This window comes from Protopterus annectens, chromosome 7.part0 (genome assembly GCF_019279795.1).
Source record: "Protopterus annectens isolate FY-2018-M chromosome 7.part0, PAN1.0, whole genome shotgun sequence".
In the NCBI taxonomy this organism is placed as follows: domain Eukaryota; kingdom Metazoa; phylum Chordata; order Ceratodontiformes; family Protopteridae; genus Protopterus; species Protopterus annectens.
In genome coordinates, this window is record NC_056739.1 from 1,251,151,850 (window position 1) to 1,251,173,416 (window position 21,567).

The 21,567-nt window shown below is 39.2% G+C and overlaps 1 protein-coding gene across 1 annotated transcript in view; it reads left to right on the forward strand.

Annotated features, from left to right (window-relative positions):
- DIS3L (DIS3 like exosome 3'-5' exoribonuclease) overlaps positions 1–21,567 on the forward strand; it is an 830,646-nt gene that overhangs the window by 763,172 nt on the left and 45,907 nt on the right. Inside the window, 1 exon segment of the mRNA XM_044077862.1 lies at positions 19,541–19,712. Within this exon segment, the coding sequence (XP_043933797.1) occupies positions 19,541–19,712 (172 nt within the window).

The window sequence follows — 21,567 nt, forward strand, 5'->3', positions numbered from 1 at the left end:
GTGAAGGACCAGTCGGCTGTCAGAGCAGGATAGCCCTTCACAGTCACAGACAACAGCCCACAGTTTTTTCTTGTGCCATTGGAAGAGACAGCTCTCTGAGAAGACTATCCCCTTTTGGCAACTGTGGTTTCCTGAGCTCAGATAAGAAACCCTTTGGATTTTTATTCCTCTCCTAGCTAGAGTTCAAGCCTGACCCTCCAGAAGTCATCTTGGGCACCTTCATAAAGACTGATCCTTCTGGGCTGCTTAATCGACTCCTGATTAATAATGGCATTTCTTTCTGAAGAAATAGTCATGACTTACCAGAGGTGTTTTTGGATTCTCCAGGAGGAAAGTTGCCTCAGCAGATAATCCCTAATAATTCTTGGACAGAATGTGTCCTTGATTACCATGAGTAAAATTCTTTGGTATGTCTGAAATTGTCAGCACCTTCTTTCCCTGGAATCCCAGTGGCTGATGCTGCCTTTCTTCAGACAAGTGTTTTAGTGGTAGACAAAATACTTAAATATTTTCTAAGAGTTCCTGTTTCCCCTCTGTAGCCAGTGCAATTTATACTTACAGATTTGACTCACCTCCTTTCAGTAGTGGTGTCGATGTGGAGGCGGGTGTTAGCCACTTGGGAGCCCAAAGATGCATGGAAACATATCTATATCTGGAGTTATTGGCTGTGGTTCATGCATTGAAAATCTACACTACCTTTGGACTTTGGGTCCTTCTATGGTAGTTTTGAACTTCACTCCAACCACGTGGTACCTTGACATTCTTAGGAGCACAAGGCCTTATCGTTTTTGTGCCAGTTGGCATGTATTGTCCGGGAAGCTGGCTTCTGTGTATTCTGAGACTCTTCAGGCACTTCCTTCCTGCAAGAACTGTTCATTATGGCAGTCAGATTTTGCAGATCTTTGGCAAACCCATACAAGTGAAAACTCAAGGCAGTGGTATTCTAGGACCTAGTCCTGATGTGAGGAACACCTGAAATAGATCTGCTCACCTCCTTTCAAACCAGACAGCTTTTGAAGTTTTGTTCCAGTTATCCTTGCAGCCTTGCCAGGAGGACAGACGCATTCTGTTGATGGGACTGTTTCTGTATGTATTCCACCCTTTCTACTGCTTCTCAAAGTAGTTCTGAAGGTTCCGTAAGAAATGCAAAAGAAAATTGTAGTGACTCCCTTTTGGCCCAGGCAGTCTTGGTTCTCCCGTCTAATGGTATTGGCCAAGAGCAATTAGTATAGACGTCCTCACAATCTGGATCTGCTCACACATTCTCGGGGATGATTGGTGCACCCCGATTTGGAGTAACTTCAATTGACAGTGTGCATGATTCACTCTTGACTCTGTTTAGGCACATGCTTTTGACTTTTTGAAGATGTGCAGCAGATGTTAAAGGAAGCCAGAAATCCTGCTACTAGAAAGTCTTGTGCGCCAATAGTGGATGAGGTTTTCTAGGTGGTACCCAAGTGGAAACAGGGTGCATTATGTTTAATTTTCCTCTTGTGTTGAAAAATTTAGTGCGAGCTTCTTCGAGATGGCTTAGCATGTGTGTCCATTAAGGCACATTTTGTACCAATCTTTGTATATCTGCCTATGGATCCCCTTTTCCTTCTTTTATGGTAAAGTAGTTTATGAAGGGAGTATTGCAAATGAGAACCCCTTACTAATAAAATTCTCCTTTGTGGGATCTCTATGTTTTTAATTACCTTTTAACCATTTGAACCAGCAGGTTACAATGATCTTAAGTTCTTAACTTAAAATCTTGTGTTGCTTATTGCTCTGACATCTGCAAGGCTAGTTTTTGGGCTGCAGCTGTCATGGTGGGACAGCCTCTCCTGATTTTCACAGGTATATTGTTGTGATCCTCTTCTAATGCTGTGAGAGGTTTAAAAATGTGATCTCATCCAGTATATTTCTTGTCCCAGAGTTCTGTCAGAACCCCAGTATTAAAAACTGATGATACTTTGTACCTTGGATGTGCTTCAGCAGCTCAGATCCCACCTTGACAGGACAAAGCCCTTTAAGAAGGCCGAAATGCTTTTTACTTCCTTCTATGGGGCTTTGAAAGACCAACTTGTCTCTAAGCAAACCATTGCACTTTCGATGTCCACTGATACTGTTTTTTGTTACACTCACGATACCGAGGTGCGTCCATACAAGGTAAGGCACATTTCACTATGGGTTTTTCCTCTTCACTAGCATTTTGGAAAGGGGTGAACTACAGAAGTATTCTAAGAGTACCAACTTGGTCCTTGGCCCATACGTGTATGAAGCACTACAAACTGGATGCCTTTTCTAGATCAGGCTTTGCTAGGACCATACTCTAGGGGTTCTTGGACCCTTATCCTTCCTCCTCCAGATATTGGGTAAGCTTTGGGAATCTACCCACATGCCAGTAAGCCAGTGTGTTTGTTGAACATAGTACAGTTGTGTAAGTTCCGCATACTTGTAACAGTAGATATTTGTAGAAGATACTGCCTTACTGGCTTTCCCCTCCTTCCACCCCACCCCCCTTTCGTTTGTTGTACATCATTAATTGTTGGTGATAGCTGCTGTTTTTTGTTTAGCAGCTTTTGGTGTGTGTGTGTAGACGGATTGGCTTTGGAACAGTAGGTGTTAGCAAATCTTGCGTTTTTCCATCTGCTGTTCCATTTGGGCCCTAGGAAGAAAATGAGGGCTGTTGTCTGTGACTGTGAATGACTATCCTGCTCACAGCCAAAGACAAGAAGGGGGAGGAGACTTGAGCTTTGAGAGGCTACCAGAGGGAGGGTAGCAGGGCACTACTAGGTGATTAGGATTTGCCTCTCTCTTCCCCCCCTTGGCTGACCTGGTGTGACTTTGTTTGAACTCTACAGTTCCCTACAAAACGGTGTCTACAGGACTGCAATCAGTTTCTCTCAACATTTAAACAGATTGAACTCTACAGTTCCCTACAAAACGGTGTCTACAGGACTGCAGTCAGTTTCTCTCAACATTTAAACAGATTGAACTCTACAGTTCCCTACAAAACGGTGTCTACAGGACTGCAATCAGTTTCTCTCAACATTTAAACAGATTGAACTCTACAGTTCCCTACAAAACGGTGTCTACAAGACTGCAATCAGTTTCTCTCAACATTTAAACAGATTGAACTGTACAGTTCCCTACAAAACGGTGTCTACAGGACTGCAATCAGTTTCTCTCAACATTTAAACAGATTGAACTCTACAGTTCCCTACAAAACGGTGTCTACAGGACTGCAATCAGTTTCTCTCAACATTTAAACAGATTGAACTCTACAGTTCCCTACAAAACGGTGTCTACAGGACTACAATCAGTTTCTCTCAACATTTAAACAGATTGAACTCTACAGTTCCCTACAAAACAGTGTCTACAGGACTGCAATCAGTTTCTCTCAACATTTAAACAGAGTAGGTTACACACAAAACGCATTTGTTAAGCTTTCACTTACAGTGATTTGTAATTAAGCAGGTCACCATATTGGTCAGCCATAGGGCTCTTTGTTTCTACTTGAGTGGTTGCCTCCTTCCCCTGTAACTGCAGTAAATTGACTCTTACATTAGAGCTGTAATACTTACCTTATAGCTTTAGGACACCTTAGGAAACCTTGTAAACTGTAATGGCCTCGCTACGTTCGCCCTCGCTACGCTCGGGCTCTCTTCGCTGCCCTCCCTGCCCCCAATTTCCTCCTGCCCCCAGTACCTCTAAATTTATAGTACTATAGCCACTCCCCCACTTTCTAGATCCTATCTGCTGTCATCTGGGATAATTCCACCCACCCCTATTCTACTACCTACATTTAATAGCACCTATTAGCTTTCATCTGGCATTCTCCCATCCCCCTTCCAGTACCTTTACCTCACCACTCTATCTTCTGGTGTTGCATCACCAGGTAAAACAGTTCCTTCACTCACTAGCTGAATCACATATAATGATATACTCCTCTTTACTACCCCTCTTGTTCACACCATACCTCCTTACCTTGTATGAAAACCAGTTTCTACGGGATTTCAGGTCCCAAAAGGCCATACTATCACCCCAGCTGTAAATCCTTCCACCTTCAACCATACTTACAGTACCAGATCCTATCCAACATCTTGTTCAGTCTATCAACATCTCAACCCCAGGCACATTAGCTCTAGATCCAAACACTACCACAAACTAATAAACAAATTCCTGAAGTTCATCACCAAGTATAGACTCAACCTAATACTTGGTGGTGATATTCACCCCAACCCTGGCCCACTCACTTCAGATACACATACCCCTCTACTTGTAATCTAAGCTACAAACCTACAATTAATAGGCCAACTAACTCTCTCCTAGTCTGTCATCTCAATATTAGAAGCATTAATAACAAGGTACATGAATTGCATGCACTTCTGGATATCCACTCCCCTGAGATTCTCTTTTTATCTGAAACCTGGTTAAAACCTAACACTAAAGACAATGAAGTGTTACCACCTGGGTACAACATACACAGGCTGGATAGTGCTTCGAGGAAGGGGGGTGGGGTAGCTGTACTCTATAAATCTGAGTTGAATGTCACCATAGATGTAATACAACCTCCTCAGATTAATAACTCTGAGATTCTTGCCACCAAATTGCAACTTAATAAAAATAAATGCATTAATATCATCTGTATGTACATTCCTCCAGGTAACAATATATCTACATTTGAAGATATCCTGCACTGGTTATCATGTCACTACCCCGAAGAAATCCTACTACTTGGAGACTTTAACATAGACTGGGGCACCTGTTCCTTAGAATCCCCAACCACCCATATTAACCTGCATGCATTTACACAAATCATATCCACCCCTACCAGGATAGGTAAACCCAACCAAAAAGAAAGTATACTTGACTGGGTACTCATAAACAGTCACCCCCAACTGTACACCTCTGGTACCCTCCTTAATGGCCTAAGCGATCACCTTCTCACATATGTAATTAAGCACAAAACCATTAATTCCCAACAACCCTTGCTCAGAAAGGTTAGAAACAATAAAAACTTTGACCCTGCCAAATTCCAACAAGAACTAAACTCATGTAATTGGTCTATTCTTAAACACCTCCCCTTAGAGGAAGCAGTAGCATACTTTAACAACAAATTCCTTGAGATCCTTGATTTGCATGCACCTGTTCGTTCAAAGAGAGCCAAAGCAAAAACTGCACCATGGCTTTCTATAGAGTCTAAACTCAAAATTACCCTTAGAAACAAAGCATGGGCTTTATGGCGTTCTTCTAAAGACCCTCAAGATCACATTAAATACAGGCAATCCAGGAACGAAACCAAAAAATCAATTTTACAAAACAAAAAACAATACTACTGTAACTTACAGACAGTAAATCAAAATAACCCTCAGAAGTTTTGGGCAGGTTTAAATAATCTACTACATCGTGGACAAACTTCAACCCCAATCCCTGCTGCTACTATTGATAAAACCCCTGAAGATGTTTCTGATAGTTTTAACCAATTCTTTACTGAGACAATTCAAGCCCTAGCTACTCAACTACCTCCTAGCTCCCCTGGTCCTGAAAGTAGCACCCCTAGAAACCTACTTGCATTCAGCTTCCAACCAGTCGCCACTTCACTTATCCGTACCTTGATCATAAAATTAAAACCCACTACACTTTCTGCTGATCAACTCCCTGCCACGTACCTACAAAAATCAGCTGATGCTATTGCTTACCCCGTCTCAATACTAATCAATCGAACCATAGTAGAAGCTAAAATTCCCACCATCTGGAAAATATCCTATGTAATCCCACTTCACAAAGGAGGCAGCTCTACTGAATTCTCCAATTATAGGCCAATAGCTATACTCTCTCCACTTGCAAAGATTATGGAAAAATGTATTCATAGACAACTCATGCACCACCTAATCCAAAATCGCCTTATGGCAGACACTCAGCATGGCTTCCGTCCTCATCACAGCACTACTTCAGCCCTCCTAGCCTTTACTAACACCATAAACCATAATCGCAACAATAATTATATATCCTCGGCCCTCTTTTTGGATCTTTCCAAGGCATTCGATATGGTTGATCACCAACTTTTAATCCACACCCTGCAAACATTCTGTCTAGATACTGGAGCCCTCCAATGGTTTCAATCCTACCTGAATGGTCGACAGCAGGCTGTCCTCTGGCAGAACAAACTCTCTAACCTTCTACCTAACACCCTCAGAGTACCACAAGGCTCTATACTAGGGCCCTTGCTGTTCTCCATCTTCATTAACGACCTTTATACTGTCATCCCAAAAGTCAGCTGTATCCAATATGCTGATGACTCTACTCTGATTTGCTCAGCCACATCTTCAGTAGAGTTATGGTCAGCTACCCAGACCACCTTTAATACAATAGAAAACTGGCTTTCTGAACATAGTCTGATCCTAAATCCCCAAAAAACTAAAATGCTGTTATTTTCACCAACACGTAGGTCTACCGCTTTCACCTTTACCATAAAATCAGATGATGGCACAATAATCTCCCCTGACCCATCTACAAAACTATTAGGTGTCATCATAGACAATAATCTCAAATTTGACCTACATGTTAACCAAACTATCAAAACCATCAATAAAAAACTAGGGTCACTTTACAGAATAAAAGCCTTCCTAACCCCTCCAGCTAAAATTACCATAGCTCGCTCTCACCTTCTTTCAACCCTTCTGTATGCATCCCCTCTACTCTCGAATTTGAACAAGACTGTCCTTAACAAACTCTCAATTTGCTACAACCACATTGCCAGGTTTGCCACTGGTCTGCCTTTTAGGACACATCATTGCATCAATCTAAATCAGCTTGGTTGGCTTTAACTACCTAGCCTAATCCAGTATAACCAACTGATTATAGCCTATAAAATCCTCTATAATCCGGACAATACTCCTGCACTTAAAAATATTATCACCCCCTATAACAATCCTAGACCGCTTCGATCCACTAACAAACTACTAATTCACACTAGCAAAATTAATAACACAGCCGGTGATTCTCTCTCTGCAAACTCTGTACGTAGATCCTGAAACTCTCTTCCAGCTGATATTACCTTACTTTCCACCTTAGGTCAGTTTAAAACTAGACTCAAACAACATTTGTCACTTAACTGGCTATGTCAATGTATCAAGCTAGGCTAACTCGAATGTGTAAAAATCTGTTAACCAGTTTACTGTGTAATTTAATTTAATCCTGACTTGTGCTCAGGACTAACTGTAACCTGTGGAACTTGTTTAACTTGCTTACTTATGTAATCTCTGTAAATAGTCTGTTTGTAATATGTAATGCTGGTATTATGTAATGCTGTATCTGTTTACCCTTGGAGCTTTTCTCCCCGGGCCTCCGCTGAAAATGGACATGCATCCAGTCGGACTATCCCGGTCAACAAATGTAAAATAAATAAAAATAAATAAATACTACCCATATGCAGTATGGCAGTGTGTTCTACAAACATGTACTACTACAATTAAGTGGAACTTGCACAACTGTACTTTCTGAGGGCAAACTAGTACAGTACACAAGTTGTATTTTTGGCCAAGTAGTTAAGGCAATGCACCAAACGTTTGTCAAGGTCTACTTCTGCAGGTTGAATCCTTCTGATTACAAGCATTTACTTTACTTTAGCTGGTTTAATGCAGAACATTAGGACCATGAATTGTTAATGAGCTGCTTCCTGTAGTCCAGCATTTGAGCCCTTCATTTTCCATTTGCTCACTGAGTGACTATGAACAGTCAAATACAATCAACCAACAGACTAACTTTACCAATTACATTATTCTAATACAGTATATGCTGGTGTACCCCTTTTGTTCTCACTTAAAAATGAAAGCAGTGTGGTGAGCAGAGGTGAGAAAAGCAGGCAGTAATGACAGCTGAAAAGATTAATGGGTGCATATGAAGGGATTTAATTAAGAAGTGTGAGATTCCGCTTTTGTTTTGCCTGGATCTCTCACTTCTTAATTAAAACTTTTCATATGCACCCAGTAGTCTGTTTTCTTTTAGTAGTTATCACATCTAAGTCATTTGTTGGATATCTTAACCTATCACCTAGTTATTCACAGTGAATCATCCTGACTGTCATGAAATACATTCGACCAGCAAAATAGACAAGCTTTACCTATTATATTATATTATCCTATATATATTATATGTGCTGGTGTACCCCTTTCATGCTCACTCAGGAGACTAAAAGCATTGTGTCGAGATGAGGTGGGAAAATCAGGAGGTAATCGCAGCTGAAGGAGAAAACTCTTCAGAGAGAGAGACCAACTAGAGTCACTCTGAGATTTTCAAGATAAGTGGTTACCTGTTAGAATATATAGAGATAAGGAAATAAAGATGTTTTAACCAAGTCTTCAGAGGAAATAACTGGTATGCAAATTGTTGAAAGTGAGATCATAGGATCATAGGAAGTTACTAGGCTATTAGCCTGATGCCCTTATAAGCCTAGTCAAGAGTTTAGCCCATGTTTAGACAAGTCAGCACCCAAAGCCCCTGTTCAGCAGGGGATACATGGAATCCCAGGAGTGTATTCTGTTTCCCACCCAGTTATCCAGGTTGCACATAAAAAGGGATATAGGAAGATGAAGATAAAAATGGTAGAACAGCAATTAAAATAGGAACAAATGGAAAAGAAACTGACTGAAATCAAGGATAGGTCATGTAGACAACTTGAGGTTTACAGCAGAACAAGACCCTGGTCCTTCCTGTCCACTCCATGTTTTCTGACCACATCAACTTACCTAGCATTATGGACAGACAATTTCCCACAGTTTCGCCAGCCAGACTGATCGACATGGACATCCTGAGGCAATGTAGCAATTGCCTCATGTACACTGACAATCCACATCTTCCAGTCCACACAAGTTCATTATGTGAGAGATGCATCTATATCATGAACCTAGAATCCAAGCTGTCTCACTCACCAGTCAGTTCATCTGATAATAAACAGGTTCTTTACATGCACACCTCACCTCCTGCACCTACCAAACAAACAACACATAAACCTATATATGCAGAGATCCTTACAAGAAGCTTACCTACACATCAGAGACCTCCCAAATACAAACACAGGCACGCTTCACTTAATACATCTTCTGCAGAACATAGTACACATAATACATCACACATCAATGTCTCACCAGTCAAGCCCCAAGACATAACACAAAATCAAACATGATACTCATAGGCAACTCAGTTGTGAGACACACAGATGTCCCTCTCACCAGGCTGGATAAGGAAAAGGTCACAGTCAGCTGTCTGTCAGCTGCCAGGATCCGCCACATCACATGCACTCAAGTCTCTTAACAGGCATTGTTAGGACTCCATCATAGTCTATGTTGGTGTGAATGACTTGAGATGTACGTCACTGGACTATGTGAAGAGAGACACAACTGAGCTCTCTGATTGTGTCTCAGGCAGGTATGTCCCTAGCCTTAAACAGCATTTTACCTTCACCTGGGATGACACCTCAATACAAACAAAAAATGACTGACAAGTAGAATAAAAAAACTTCTCCAAGGCCAGTTACAACCTCTTATGTGATGACATTAATTGCTTCATAGCCCCTCCCTCCACTGATGGAACAGACAGCTATGCTGAGCTATACACCAATGCTTTATACAAGCACCTGCACAGTTGTATTGACTCTGCCCTACCTGATAAAACCAAAGCAAGATCTTTAAGGAAAAACAAACCTGCCTGGTAGACAACTGCCTTTAACAGGCTGTACAAGAGTAGAAAGAAATTGCTGTCTAAGAGTAGGAAGGAACGGTCTCAAAACTGGAAATACTCACTCCTCAACTTAAACAACCAAATAAGACTCCTAGTGATGTCTTCCAAAGCTAACTACGAATCCAAATTAGCTTCCCTAACCCAATGTCAACCACAAGGCATTCTTTAGTTACATCCATAACCTCAAAGGTAAGACCCAGATTTGCACTGAACTCATAGTTAATGGTACTACATACATAGAACCTGTGGATATAGCAAACCTGCTGGCTGGCAAGTTCAGTGAAAACTTCACTCCCCTGTCTCTGCCACATAAATCCCAAAGCATCCCTAACACCTGCCCCCCTCACCTAGTGTCTCCAAGGAACAGGTATTAAATGCCCTCTCCAAGGCCAAAAACACAGCCTGTGTGAAACCAGACAACATCCCGGGCTGTGTTCTACATGGTTTAAAACAAGAATTAGCATCATCACTGGGCACGCTTTTCAATCACAGTCTAACCACTGGCTTGTCCAAGCAGAATGGAAAACCACTGCAGTCATCCCTTTGCACAAAGGGTGTGCATCCAGAGACCCCGGGAACTATAGATCCAGTAGCCTGACCAGCCTTATCTGCAAGGCCATGGAATAAATTATTATGGACCTTACATCACAGCATGATTGAACTTGTCCCCAAAGTAAGAAGAAGCAGGAAGATCAGGAGATATCTGAAGAAGAAATACAGATATGGGAAAGAAAAAGAGATTTAATATGGTGTAATATCTATGCAAAGGAGAAAGCAAAACTAATCAATACATAAAGAGCAGCACAAAGATATTTGAAGAGAAATACAGGCAAAGGAATCTGGATATGGAAAACTTTACAATACAAAAAATAAGAAGACAAAGAGGAAAAGTAGAAAAGGAGATTAGTAATGGAGAAATTAAAGAAATAGAAATTGAGGCTATGGAGTACCTGCAAAGTGAAGGATTCAGTGTAGAAAATATAATTCAGAAAGGACTACAGTGGGGATAGAGCAATGGACATCCAAATTAAGGGGAAACCAGTGGAAAGGGAAGAAATTGGTCAGGTGCCATATGAAGATATTTTGGAGCTTTCCACAGGAAACCAGTATAAATGCTCACTTGAAGCTGGACAGCAAGGGAAGGAACAGGAAACTAGAAATTCTGACGCAGTCAATGTTGAGGAGTGATAGGCAAGTGAGTTCCCATATGACAGAGCAACGGATGGCACAGGATGAAACTGAAGAGAATGTGCCACAGGAAGATGCTATAGTACTGTCTACAGAATGCCCGCAGGAAATGGAAAACAAAAAATGTGCCCTTAGTTCAGAAGAAAATGAGCTAAGAGAAGAATTGCTTGATTTAATAGAGATATATAGACATATTAAGATCAATGAAAGAAATAGACTGCAGAAGGTCAATAAAACCCAAAAATTCAGAAGTTTTATAAAACAAATGAACACAGATATTAGGACTGTCCATAAAGATTATTCAATATAACAAAGTAAACAGTATATATTACTGTGCAGCTAAATTAATAACTGATAAAATTCTACCACAAGAACACATGGTAGTGAGGGAAAGAAAGGGGAGAAATTCAATACCATCATGGAAGGAAGCAGGACTATTCGACCCCAATGCATTTCTAAACAATTTCATGTATAAATTTATATGTATTGTGTATATTATTTTTTGTGGACAGTTTGACCCCAACTATATTGTTTTAAGTACTTTATCATTAAATTATTAAGTAATCAATTATTCAATGATAACACTGTTAATTTTTCATTGTAAATATATTTTTATTAATATTTTTATTTTATTTAATTATTACATTGGTTAGTATAAATATAACATTTAAATCTTTAACATATAACTAGTGTTATGTTTTAACAGATTATGACTACTGTTACTTTATAACATACTTTGACATATGTTTTCCATCAATTAAATATATATTTTTATGTTATATTATGTTGATATGTTAATTAATCTATTATCTACTATAAATAATTTTTTTAAAATTAAATGAAATCAATTTTTTATTCAGTTTAATATGCCTTCTTCATCTTGAACATTTATACTACCACCAAAGCTCAAGAAGCAACATCATTTCCCATCGTCTACCATCAAAGCACATCAGAACTGCAGGAAAGTGGATATGGATGTATGAGTAAATGCAAACACTCTTGATTTCCAGCAACATCAGTGGTGTGTAGTGCTGCAGAAGCCTTGACTTGATTGCAGAGTGCAAAGACAAACATACACACAATACAGTCTAATCCATCTACAGTGCACAAACATTCCTAAGTAAAACACTGTTTTTAAGGACTCGAGAATTTATTTGTAAAAAGTATCAACAAGTAGTTCAAAGCTTAGAAGTGCAATTCTAGGGCCAAACATCCATTTCACTATCACAATGCTCAGTGCCTCTACAGCTTACACCCACAGCCCATTAACCTCAGCAGGGAAACAAACAGAACATCAAAGCAGACATCTGTCAAAATGACTGCCCATTATGTTTTCATTTTTAAATATAATTTATTTTTAATCCTTACTTGTTTTGTCGCTAATTTCTTTATTTTTATGTAATAATGACGTTATCGTTATACGGAAAGTCTTGACTAGTTAATGCCATGAACTTCAGTATTAGCAAACTTTTTTTTTTTTTTCGCACGTACTGTTTTTGTATATATAAAGTTCCAATTTGCACTTAGTTTAAAGTAAGGGTAGTCGAAGCATATAAATAGAAAAGAAATACTTTCTAAAACAATTTTAAGAATGTTTAGACAGTTTTTCATTTCCATTTTTGCTTTGATGTGCTTTGGCTTCACTTACGTTATATTTTTTACTGAGATCCAACCATCCGGGGTCAAATCGGTCGGGGTCCAAACATCCTGTACCCTCTCGGAAGTATCGAATAGAGAAAACTATAAAGCAATTAAGAGAAGAAGTGTCACTGTTAGAAGATATAGGAGAGGGAAGAGACAGACAAAAATACTTAAAAAGCCAGACATGATAAAAGCAATGTGCGTTATTAGAACAGATAAGAGTCTATCATACACTATTGCAAATTAACTAAAAATCTCAGCACAGGCAGAAAAACTTAGAAGATATGCAGATAAATATAAACCAAAAGTACAAAGTAAGCAATTTATTGATGACCCAAAAAAATTTTATAGAGAATTGGAAAACGAGGTAAAAGGAATTGAAAGACCACCAAAAAAAGAAGAAATATATATATTTTGGAGAAGTACTTATGAAGATCCTGTGGAACATAACAAAGATACTAAATGGAGAGAAGAGGTAGAGTTGCCACCTGTCCCACTTTGCGAGGGATAGTCCCTCTTTGGCCAGTTGTGTCCTGCATAAAAATTGAAAAAATGGCAAATGTCCTGAGATTTTAGGGCAAAAATATTTATTATATTTTATGTAATACTTGCATAAAGCAGTTATTCTGTATCGGAAACACCTAAATGTTATAAGAAACAGAATAAACAACTAAAATGCTGCAAGAATAAGATTTTCTTTAGGCAAAAAAGTGAAGTTCTGTCCTTTGTAGTGGCAGTGGGTATGTTTTGCCCTGCAAAATCTGATGTTTGTACCAGAAATGTCCCACTTTGGGCATTTGAAAAGGTGGCAACCCTGAAGAGGTAAAAGAGAGAATAAGAAGTTTAAAGGTACAGGATATGAAATGGGAGGCAGTAACAGCTAGAGAGATTGAAACAAAGGTAAGAAAAGCCTTTAATTGGAAAACCCCACGTCCAGATGGAGTACTTAACTTCTAGTTAAAAGTATTAACATCTTTGCACAAAGATTTAGCCATGAGTAAGAAGTATTCATATGCGCACCCCGAACAGACACCAACCTGGCTAACAACAGGAAAAACAATGCTCCTACTTAAGAGTGAACCTGCAAGCTACCCTAAAAATAATAGACCAATAAACTTGCCTTCCGATGATGTATAAACTATACACTGGAATTGATGCTGACAGAGTTTATAGTCATTTAGAAGAAAACTCAGTTATGGCAATAAAAGAAAGTCATATCGAACAAAGGATTATTTGTTGTTAAATAAAGTCAGAGTGGAGAACTATAAAAAGGGGAAGAATCTAAGTATGGCATGGATTGACTACAAAAAAGCATTTGATAGTCTCCCACATTCATGGATAAAAATGTATAAGATAACACCCTGCACTGATTGACTACATTACAGTGACCATGAAACAATGGCAGACCACTTTGCAATTAAGCCATGATAAAGGACAAATTATTATCCCAGGGATAAAAATTCAAAGGGGGATATTCCAGGGTGGCTCTCTGTCACTGCTGCTATTCTGTCTTGCCTTAACTCATTAAGCTGTCTACTTAACAGCTTAGGCGATGGCTATTTGGCTCCTAGAAAACAACATAAAGACTTTGCATCTTCTCTTTATTGATGATTTAAAATTGTATAGCTCATCAGACGAGGAACCGAAAGCACAACTGCAAGTTGTCAAACCTTTTTCAGATGATATAAGAATGTGTCATTTGGTCTTGATAAATGTGCAAAAGCAACCTTCAAAGCAGGAAAACTGCAACACCAAGAAAACATCAGTTTGGGACAAGAATGTAATGTAAAAGAACTTGAGCAAGAAGGAGTGTATAAATATTTGGGAATTGATGAAGGATCGACAACAAAACATGAACAAATGCGAATAAAACTTAACAAGGAGTTCTTCAGAAGACTTAAATTAATCCTGAAAACAATTTTGACATCTAGGAACAAAATTCAAGCTATAAACTAATTTGCTCTTCCTGTCCTAACTTAAAGTCTTGGAGTGACTGACTGGCCCCAAAACGTGTTGAATAGGTTAGACAGGAAAACAAGAAGGATGCTTCATGCTCACCAAATGATTTATAAAAATCATTGCATACCAAGATTATATTTTCCCCGTTCCGAAGGAGGGATGGGCCTCCTTGAAATTGATTACTTGTATAGATCTGCAGTCGTGGGTCTGCACACATGTCTGCTGACCTCACAAGACCCAAATGTAGCGAACGTTTTGAAACATGAGGAGAATAAATCTAAGATGACTTCCCTGATTAATCTAGCAGAAGCATATTGGCGTCAAGCAGGAATGGAAATCAAACCAGAAGTAGATAAAAATCAGGCAGCAACTGAATGTGCCAAAAAAACAAAAGAATGAATATAAGGTGAAGGACCAGTTGAGAAGGCAAGAAATGTGGAAAATGCGAAAATATAGTTGTAAGTACAGAAAACTTCTGGAAAAACCTCATGTTGATCAGGATCGAACGCAGGAATGGTTAAAGAGAGGTTAATTCAAACCAAGAGATGAAAGGTTAATATTAGCAGCTCAAGATAGTGGGCTACATACGTAGTTTACAAAGCCCATTGAATATGTGTGAGAAATAGACAAGTGTAGGTTTTGTAAAACAGAACTGGAAACAGTTGCACAACTCATTGCTGGTTGTGACATACTAATGGCAGAAGGACTGTATACTGAAAGGCATAATAATGTGGCAAGACTGTAGCACTGGGGATTGTGCAAACATTATGGTATTGAAGTGGCTGAAAAACACTGGAAACATGATCCACAAAGCATCATGGAAAATGATGAACTTTACATCACATGGGATCACCCAGTACCAACAGTTCTATACATAGATACTAGAAAACTGGATATAGTGGTCCATGAAAAGAAGACAAAAGTAACATTGATCATTGAAATTGCCACACCCATCGGCTACAGTTTCTTGCACACAGAGACACACAAAGTCATAAAATATCAGGATTTGCAGGCAGAAACAAGAGCAATGTGGAAGATAACCAGACAGTTCCAATAGTAGTAGGAGCAACAGGTCTTATAAAAAAGAATCTAAAATCTTATTTAGATATGTTAGTACAGTTATGTTAGTAATACATGTAACCGGGCAACCGCGGTGGTGCAGAAGTTAGCATTGCCGCCTTACACCAAGAGGTTCTCCGGTTTGATCCTTGGCTGGGGTGCCTTCTGTGCAGAATCTGCATGAACTTTTTGTGGTCGCGTGGGTTTCCTCCGGGTGCTCCAGTTTCCTCCCACATCCTAAAGACATGCTGTAGGTGGATTGGATACTCTTAAGTTGGCCCTAGGTGTGTGTGTGTGTGTGTGTGTGTCTTCTTTGGAAGGTTGGGTGCCGGGCTGGCAACTCGACACCATAAAACTCCACTGCCAATCATGAGTGGACAGGTGATCCGCTGTGGCAACCCCTAACCGGGAAAAGCCGAAAGAAGAAGTAAAACATGTAACCCCATACAAATTGCAGAAGGAGTCATTACTGGGCACATTGCGGGTGCTGCGGAGAGCACTTCTGACTGACATCAAAGATTGAAGCAATACTAATTTCATGATCTTTAATGTTACTTTGACTTAGGAATGGGGTCCATTCCCGTCATGGTATTAGACACCCAAAAGACATGGAGAAATTAAAAAGAGAGGGACCTTATTAACAAAGATACAGGAAATCTCTAAACACTCAACCCCACCTAGTTTGGCTTTGTCAAGGGAAGATCATGCCTGTTAAACTTGGTGGACTTCGAGACAGTCACCAAAGTCCTAGATGAGGGCAAATCTGTGCATACAGTCTACCTAGACTTGGCCAAGGGTTTGACACAATCCCCCACTCCGGCATCATTGATAAACTCACCGAGCTAGGTATCAACCCATACATTGTCAGGTGGCTTGCAAACTGGCTTACTGATAGAACTCATGCAGTCAAAATAGGGGAGAACTCATGCAGTCAAAATAGGCGACTCATTTCCTCCAGCAGACCTGTAACCAGTGATTTTCCACAGGGATCGGTTCTGGGAACCCTGCTGTTCGGAATCTACTTGTCTGAAGTACAGGCTAAAACTAAAGGACTGTGGCTGACAAAGTTTGCTGATGACTGCACACTGGGAGCGATCATTGAAACCCCTTGTGATATCAACATCCTGCAAGAAGCTCTTACGCAGACTAATGACTGATGCCAAAGTCGTGGTCTTAAACTTAATGCAAAAAAAAAAATACATTATCATCCCCTTCGGCAAGGGGGGGGGATGATACTGCAAACTACCATATCAACATCAATAGCAATTCCCTAAGCACACACTCAGTGGTGAGAGATTTGGGCACACAGGTTGACAGAAAACTTAACTTCAATCACAATGTCTCCACAGTGGTAAGAAGGGCATTTTATATTGCTCATCTGATATGTAAGGGCATTGCCTCCAGAAAAAGGAGTTTATAACCCCCCCCCCCCCATATTCTTTCCTCATCATGCCAATAATAGAGTACAGCTGTCCCTTTGGTATGTTCTTTTCCAAACACCTGCAGCAACTGGAGAGACCACAAAGGTTCCTTACAAAGAAAATTCAGGGTCTTCAAGATCTGCCTAATGCAGACAGACTGAAATCATTGTCCCTTTACTCTGTGTCATACAGACTGCTTAGAGATTACCTGTTCCTTGCATATAGAACAATCTCTGACCCAACTTTAATGGAAATGCATATTTGCAAGTCAAATGGCACATGGGTCACTCATTCAAAGGACTTTAACCTGGTATGGGATATCAATATAACTGGCTGGAGAGACAGATTTGTGTCTCAGAGGTTGCCCCACTTTTGGAACAAGCTTCCTATTCCTGTTAAACAAAGTCCCTCATTGGCCCTATTTAAACATAATTTGGATGACTGGATGGGTAACCGGAAATTCACCACAGGGCTTCCACCTGTGTCCTTCTTGGACAAGGGCAATAGGTGCTGATTTTAGTGTTTGCTTGAACCAGACACCCTTGGAAGCATGGGTTGAACTTGGGTAGACTTGTAAGGGCTGCAGGGCCATTAACCTAGTAATCTCCTATGATCTTATGAACAATCTGAAGGGACAAAATATAGAGATTTTGAGAAAATGCCTCCCCATATGGACTATACTTTCTGTTGGTAACATTAAAATAGTGAGAGGACAGAGTAAATATTCCTGGTTTGAGACTGAGAAATCAGCAAAGACCTATTTTGATTAGATTAAATTGCAGACATATTAGTAAAATAAGGAAATTACTTATGTATTGTAGAGGAAGGGAATGATCGTAAAGGTTGGAGACATAAAGGTTTATGTGGATAAAGAATTGCATTACACACAAACTAAAAGAAATTATTTTCTTCCTTCTGTAAGACTCTGCAAAGAAAGGAAACTTTGTTTCAGGGCAATGTATTCTGTATTATTTTGAGTCCTCCATCCACTTGGATTAAAAACTAGCACAGACAGTCAACAAACATGGTAAAAAGTATAGATTTGCAGGCAGAAGAACGTGATGAGGTAGCAAGAAATCGGTCAACAAATCTAGAAAAAAGTGGGAGATTCTTTTAAAGTAATGCGTATGGAACATTAAGTAAGGGCAGTGCTTAAATAGGTAAATGCTTATATGGAAAAGGATGTGATGATATGAAAATATGAGTTGCACTCTGAACGATACTTTACCATGGCTGTAATTCACAGGATTCTTCCCATGAAAATGTCTATAACACAGCTGTTTAAGGTTTTTATATTTTTGTATACAAAACCTGAGTTTTATCTGTACAGTATCCTTGATCTGTCTGAAAGCTTGTCAGGTGTGCCAAATTCCTATTAGTAGCATTGGAAGTAGCCCTAAAGTCAGTATTCTAAGTAATCGCTCTCAATCTCAGTCAATCTCTGTCTGTCACTAGTCGTAGCAAACTCATGTCAGTGTAACCAGATAATGGCAGTTGGGTCTCAGCACGCAAGTCTTAAATGTTTTGAGGATCCACCTCTTGGCTATAGGTAGCTCTTCTTGCCTTAAACTTAAGTCAGTATTCCTGTAATCTGTTGCTTGTCACTCCTTAAATTTTGGTCCTCTTTTTTTAAAATGAATAGGATTTATTATCCCAATTTCCTGTCATGACACAGCATAAGAATCATTCTAACTTCTTTGGCCTGTTGACTTTTTTATAATTAGCATCTTCAATTGAATCTCAGAAAATGTCTTGTCTCTTTTTTTCTGTCTGTCTTTCTTTCTCTCTCTCTTTCCACTCGTAATCAGATACTGCTTTCTTAAATGACTACTGTTTGCAGATGGTAGAATGCAGTTGTCCACTCAAGTTCTGCTTGACCTGTACTCACCACTGCCACACCTTAGTGTCAGCTTTCCTAAGGCTGGAAGCAGACTGAGTGGAAAATGGGCCGTAGTCATAGTCTGACTCATATGTGTGCAGCTATGGCCATAAATGAACGTCTGTCATTTCCACTGTAGCTGTGTAGTTTTATAGGTCGTTGCTTTTTCTTAACAGTAGAATTAATGACATTTTTCACGTATTGAGGTTCTGTTAAAGACACTTGTTACTGCACAATTTCTATAATTTCACTGAAACAGTCTATGGTAAATGGCACAGAATTTGTTCTGCTCTAAAAAAAATTGTTTAAAGTTTGCCCTGTAGCAAGACAGCACAGTGTAATGTTAGGTATTTGTTGCAACAGTTTTCATACATTAAAATTTCATTGTTCTGCTCTTATGCCCACTTAATAGAATGACACCTAGGCATGAGTCTTTCTGTCTCTTTTGTGTTGCAGATGGCAAGGTGTGCATTGTCTTTCTTTCTTGTGGACTGGATTGATATCTTTTTATTACACAGAACCACTAAACCAAATTATGTAAACTGAGTGCAGGTTACATCATTTTTGACTGTAATTCTAAGTAGCTCCATTCTTGGGAACAGCATTGTTGCTGAGAATAATGAACTATTGGGAATATAATGTACATTTTCTACCTTGATTAATTCAGGTTTGGGATTAAAGCTGCTGCATATCTGAAAAACAAAGAAGGTCTTGTGATCTCAGTACAGTCAGATGGAAAATGTGAGTGGGAACCTGGATCCCTGCAACGCTATGAAGACAGGATTATATCCACCACAAGTGGAAGTTCAGCTACCTTTTCCTTATTTGCACATGTCACGGTATGTACAAAATTATTTATTTTGCTTGTTTGTTGATCAGATAATGGGCCCTTTCAGTCATGATCCATGGAATACCCGAAGCACTGGAAAGAATATTGCATGGACATTATACTTTTTTCTTCATTTATTAGTAGGAACACATTACATTGGAAACTAATAGTGCATTATTCTTTTTACTTTGTATTGAATCCTGCATGAGGGTTTTACACAGCTGGCCACTTGTGTATTTTTCAGAGATTTTGGATGGTTCACAAATAACAATTACTTTTTTAAAGTAGGTAGATTTTGCTGTGTTAATACATTATCCACATTTTGTTTATTTTATTTTTTCTTTTTGAAGGTGAGGTATGCCTGTTATTTACTCCAGTTCTTGGAATCCTGTATCCATTCTTTCCAGTCATGAGCCCTTTCTTTGAGTTGAGATTTGAGGGAATTTGTAATCCATTGGTGTTCGGTACATTTTCTTCTGACCTCAATGCAGAACAGTTTGCCCTAAATTTGGGAGAGCATATTACAGAATATTTTGAGGGCAGTAGTTGAGATTGTGTCATTGCAAATAAGACTTCATCTTAGCGTAGGCAGATCAAGAAGTATATCTGTGAAAAGAATGCACTGGTATCCTTAATGGCTGTCAAAGCTGTTCATATAATCATATAAGCTATTCATATAATCTTAGCATCAAGGCTTGCAGCTAGTGTGTGTTAAAATAGGAGCTAGCAGTAGAATATAATTTCTAGCCAGGAAAGAATTCTTGGGCGATGATTTTCGGTGAGGTTTTTTTTTTTTCCACATCGGGGAGGGGTGGGTGGAGATAAAGTTATCAGGCTTGAAAGAACAGGGCCAGAGAGAAGGCCATATTGGAGATGTAGGGAACAGAAGGAGTGGATAGCTTATATGGAGTACTTACTCCAATAAATGAAAATGATATAGGTAAACTACACACATATAGAGTGTGTATAGTTATAGTCTTAAACAGTATTTATAAGTTGTGTGACTTGAATGAGGAGATTCCAAAAGAAGGGCAAAACCCATGTCATTCCACGTTTTACAGTTGAAAGATTATTAGTGAAGCATTAAGAATACTCTGATACCATTTGACAAGCTTACAAGAAAACATCATAAGTAATGAACATGTACGATATAAGACTAATTTCACAGAATACAAATGGTTTAGCGGGACAGCATAAGTGGTAGATAGTGATGGCATATCTCTTTAAAGTCACCCCTCAAGTGATGTTTCAGGAAACCCACCTAAATAAAAGTGAAAATGAAAACTTTATAAAGCAATGTGAAACAGAGAGATACAGGAAGCTAAAAGAAAGAGATGCGATAATCTGGATAAAGAAAAGGATCAGTATTCTGATAGTAAAAATAGACAGATTCCAAAAAAAGATATGTTATGATTAGAGGATACTGGTGGAACAAAAGAATTACACCAGCAGGTGTATGTCATGTATATCTACCTCTGAAAGCAAAGATGCAAGGCATTAAAACAGTATTTGGGGAAATTATTGCCTTTCATCAAGGTATCTTAATTGTAGATTGGAATTTAGTCTGTGATAAAGATAATGTATCAGGAAGATGTAGGAAGTATAGGATTTCTAAAGAAACTAGATGTTTAGAGACAATGTAAAGATGTTTGGCTTACTGGATAACTGATTGCAAACAATGATGCTAGGGGATCATAGGAGATTACTAGGCTAATAGCCCTAGGGCCCTTACAAGCGTAGCCAAGTACACACCCTGTTCCCAAGCATGTCAACGTATTAAGCATAACCAAGCCAACAACTACTGCCCCTGTCCAAGAGGGACACAAGTGAAACTCCCGAAGTGAATTTGCAGTTTCCCATCCAGT